This window comes from Helianthus annuus, chromosome 11 (assembly GCF_002127325.2).
Source record: "Helianthus annuus cultivar XRQ/B chromosome 11, HanXRQr2.0-SUNRISE, whole genome shotgun sequence".
Taxonomy (NCBI): Eukaryota; Viridiplantae; Streptophyta; class Magnoliopsida; order Asterales; family Asteraceae; genus Helianthus; species Helianthus annuus.
Window position 1 is genome coordinate 97359648 of NC_035443.2, and position 4671 is coordinate 97364318.

Below are 4671 nucleotides of genomic sequence, written 5' to 3' on the forward strand. Positions count from 1 at the left end.
TGGAGCTCCCCAAGGTGAGAAGCTTGGTCGGATGAATCCTTTATCTAGTAGCTCCTGGAGTTGTGTTGACAACTCCTGCATCTCTGAAGGGGCAAGTCGATAAGGTGCCTTAGCTACAAGTGCAGCGCCTGGAACTAAGTCAATACGGAACTCCACTTGCCTTTGGGGTGGCAATCCTGGCAAGTCCTCTGGAAAGACTTCAGGATACTCCTTTACGACAGGGATGTCTTCGATCTTTGGCTCAACAGCTTTCTTATCCATGATGTGTGCCAGGAAGGCAGCACATCCTTTCTGTAAACACTTTCGGGCTTTCAGGCAGCTGATGATTCTTAAAGGCGTATCACACTTTTCTCCATGAACAACGATTGTTTCTCCATCTTCTGTTGGGATGCGAATGACCTTTTCGTGGCAGACAATCTCAGCCTTGTTGCTCGATAACCAATCCATCCCTACTACCACGTCGAAGCTTCCCAACTTGACTGGTAGTAGATCCAAAGTAAACTCACGCTCTACCAAATCGATCACACAACCTCTGACAACTTCATTAGCTTCAACCAGCTTTCCATTAGCCAGTTCAATTGAGTACGGGATATCTAATTTACTAGCGGCTAACTCAAGCATATTCTTAAATTCTAATGATACGAAACTATAGTCGGCACCAGTATCAAACAAAACGGATGCAAAGCGTTGGTTTATAGGGAACGTACCAGTAACAACATCGGGATCCTGGCGCGCTTCCTTCGCCTCAATGTTAAGCACTCTTCCTCGTGCTTGGTTCAATTCTGGGCAGTTCCTCTTAAAATGCCCAATGTCACCACAGTTTTAAACAACCAAGTTTTTGCCCATTTCCACCTCCATTCCCAGCTTGATTGTTGTTTTGATTTCGGTTCACATTACCAGCTTGATTTGCATTGTTCCCTCGGTTTCCATTATCTCCATGATTTCCTTGTGGCCGATTTCCATTACCACCACGGTTATTGTTCCTATTACCAAAACCTCCTTGGCCTCCCCGGCTAGCACTGGCCTAGCAAGAATCCTTCAGGTGGCCAACTTTTCCACAAGCTTCACATACTTTTGACCCACACCGGCCAGAATGGTGACGCTGGCAGGTGTTACACTTGGGATGTGTACCCACCTAACCCTTTCTTTTCTTTCCAGCACCGGCTGTAGCTTGGACCGGTGTGCTTGATTCTCCTTTCTTGCCATTACTGCTTGTACCCTGTTTGAAGTTCGAGAACTTCCTTTTATTACCCCCGGACGACTCTACGTGAGTCTCCTTCTTCTTTTGCTCAACATCCGAAAACTTATTTAAGCGGATAGCTTCCTTAGTAAGAGCCACGCTCAGATCGATGGCCTCTGTGATTGTCGCAGGCTTGGAAGTAGTGACTATACTCATGATCTGAGGAGCTAAACCCCATATAAAGCGCTCGATTCGCTTGAACTCTGGCGTAACCATATATGGTACCACATGAGACAAGTCGTGGAATCTCTGAACATACTCCGTGATTTTGGGACCTTCCATTTTCAAGTGCCAGAATTCCGTTTCCAGCTTCTTAATCTCCGCACGTGAACAATACTTTCTTCGCATGAGCTCTTTCAGCTCAGTCCATGTCATCGCATAAGCTGCGGCTTCACCTAGAGTTTGCACTTGTAAATTCCACTAGGATAGGGCTCCGTCCAGGAATAGCCCCGAAATGTAGGTCACCTGTTGGTCTGGAGCGCACTTGCTCATTCGGAGCACAGATTCTGTCTTTTCTGCCCATCTGACAAATGCCACAGCACCTCCGGTGCCGTCAAAGTTTACAGGCTTGCAGTCAAGGAACTGCTTGTAAGTGCACCCTGCACATACGTTAGAATATACAAATGGCATTAGCGAACGTGCTAAAGATATCCAAATGTATCGTAGTATGTCTCAACGACTTAACATTACCATGAGGTGGATTGTTATTGCCGTTGTTGTTCGAATTGCTTCCACTGGTTCCTCCTTGTGAGGCTGCATACTGCACTATGGCGGCAGCAATGATTCCTTGAAGCTCTGCCTCGTTGGCAGGCATACGCGTCTGGCGTCTTGGAGGCATCTTCTAAAAGATGTTTCACGTTGGTCAGGTCATAGTAAGTGAATTATACGTATGTAACAACAATATCATACACATAACATCTCATGTTATAAATAAATCAACCACATAACATCTCATGTTATAGAACATAAACAATCAATCAAACATCACATATGATGAGCATACTACGATTGCGCTGTCATAAATCAAGACCACAATGTAAGGTTTACAAGTACATAACTGTATCGTACATCATCAGTATCTAAGGGCCACATCGCCCTAGTCCAAACTATCAAATCAGTGACATCAACATCAATAATACAAAACATCAAAAGTCATAATCATCCAAAATGCGGTCTTGAAAAAGGCTGTATAGTCTGCACAATCGCGATCCTCTCATCAAGGTCTACCCGTGTCGTACAAAAAGGCCTAAGCTGATGGCGGTGGAGGAGGGGGAAAATGAGAAAAGAGTAAGCGTCGCATATGAAGCCAGTCCTCCTCCATAGCGCGATGAGAGCGTAACAAGTAAGCTATCTACTACTCAGGAGTCCAAAAGTGAGCGGTAGAATTGGGTGAAAGTGGACGTGGAGGGTGTGATACCGCAGGTGGAGTCGGCACTGGCACGGGGGTCGCTGAGCTCTCTCCAGCTCCTGTACGCAACGGGTGAGCGCCTCCTGCTGTATCATGAAAGATCTGAGAATATCCTCTGTAGAGTACCCCATGTGATATGGATGATACGGATCAGATGGTGGCATAATAGGGGCGTAGTCCAGAGGAACGACTCACTAGATGGAACAAAGGATGGTACAGTAAATGGTGCAACAGTGGGAACAATAGTATGATGAGGAATCTGAGGTACAAACTGATCTCCTCCTATCATGAAAGGTGTATAACCAAAAGGCTGTCGTGATGAACCCTCCCCAGGACGTGGTGGAGGGATGTCCTAGAGAAATGTGACAGGTAAGTCGGTGCGGTGAATATCTGTGGTGTGTACGGGAAGCAAAGGAACATCAATAGGAACTGAAACAGGGGCTGCAACGGGAGCTACGGGGGGTGTAACAGGTACCACGAAAGGTGGGTAATCATCATCATCGTCTATCCACCCATTGTGGGTGTGAGCGTATCGTGGATCAATATGGGTCGCAAAAGGTGCATGGTCTAACAGTACCGGCACAGGGTCAGGAAGTGGTTCGACAATAGGTAGGTCCGCAACGGGTGGTGCGAGAGCTGGTGCGACAACATGAACCTCTAACAAAAGTGGAGCATCAACATGAGCATCAATAGCATGATCATCCACTAATGGTGGAGCAACAACAGGATGATCATCAACGGGTATATCACCAATGAAAGGAGTAACAGCAGGTGCATCGGCATGATCAGGGTCATGCTCTAACGCGGGGTCAGGAGCAACAACTGGCTCAGGGGCTACAGCAGGCTCCGGATCAGCAAACTCCATGTCAAAGTCAGCTGGATCAACAAACAAGGGATCGACAGGGGCTATGGGATCCTCCATGGGCTGATCTAAATGAATAAACTCAATGTCATGATCGGGATCAAAGCCAGGTGGAAAAACAGGATCTGAATCATCATCAACATCATGATCAAACTCAAAGCTAGGGGCAGGGGCAGGTGCAGCGGATGATGCCATATCAGGGTTTGTGTCGTGCGAATGGTGCTACACTCCTTGCATGTGTGAAGGTGCGGATGCCACAGACTCAAAGGAGTCCCGAACAGGTGAATGGATGGGTGCCTCCTCTGCAGGAGCATCAGCAAGAAGTAGGAGATCACCAGCAGCAATATGGGCCTCGCCCTCAAAGTCATCCTCGAGTGGGTCCTCATCCAACAAATCGACGTCATCGTCGGAAACAATATCAAGGGGCATATCAACAGCGGGATAAGCGGCAAGGGGCACAGGAGCAGGGATCACCGCGAGTGGCAAATCCCCAACAAGATGGCCATCAGCAGGCTCTGCTACGACATCCGGCAGCGCAAAGAGCTGGAAGTCGTCATCGTCCGTGCTGGTAGTGTCTGAAGTATACACCTCGTGCTCTGATGAAACTATGTCGTCTGATACTATAGCCATGGGATCTGTAGTGTCCGACTCTCCAGTACCAGATGAAGGCATGATGTCTGTAACACAAACACACATATGCACAAACAATCAATCATATAATCAAATAATCATATTAGTCACCAATAAGCAATCAAATAGTTCTCCTAGTCCCACTAGTCTAACCTCCCAGCCTCCCAGACTGAACCTCCTAGTCTCCCAGACTACCTTCCCATCCTCTCAGACTGAACCCTCTAGTCCTACTAGACTAACTTCCCAGCCTCCCAGACTGAACTCTCTAGTCCCACTAGACTAACCTCCCAGCCTCCCAGACTAACTCTCTAGTCCCACTAGACTAACCTCCCAGCCTCCCAGACTGACTCCCTAGCCTCTCAGACCAGAACTTTCCCAATCTCTCAGATTGGCCCCTCAGTCTATATGACTGAACCATGAATTTGGAAAAAAGTGTTCATACTTTTTGTTTGTAAAAATATTTTGTACTCTGGATCTGTACGTAGGGTATGCAATGTAAAAATGTTTTCATGAGAGCCCTAGTGATCATAG

General features: G+C 47.1%; 1 protein-coding gene across 1 annotated transcript; it reads right to left on the reverse strand.

Moving 5' to 3' along the window:
• Positions 1–3000: 3000 nt before the first annotated feature.
• LOC118484039 (BCL-6 corepressor-like protein 1) lies at positions 3001–3705 on the reverse strand. Its single transcript, XM_035979927.1, has one exon. It carries the CDS (start codon positions 3703–3705, stop codon positions 3001–3003), a length of 705 nt encoding a protein of 234 aa, XP_035835820.1.
• Between the last annotated feature and the right edge of the window lie 966 nt (positions 3706–4671).

Bases quoted from the DNA above. Each gene is read 5' to 3' on its own strand.
- LOC118484039 (XM_035979927.1), bottom strand. From the start codon at position 3,705: ATGGCATCATCCGCTGCACCTGCCCCTGCCCCTAGCTTTGAGTTTGAT.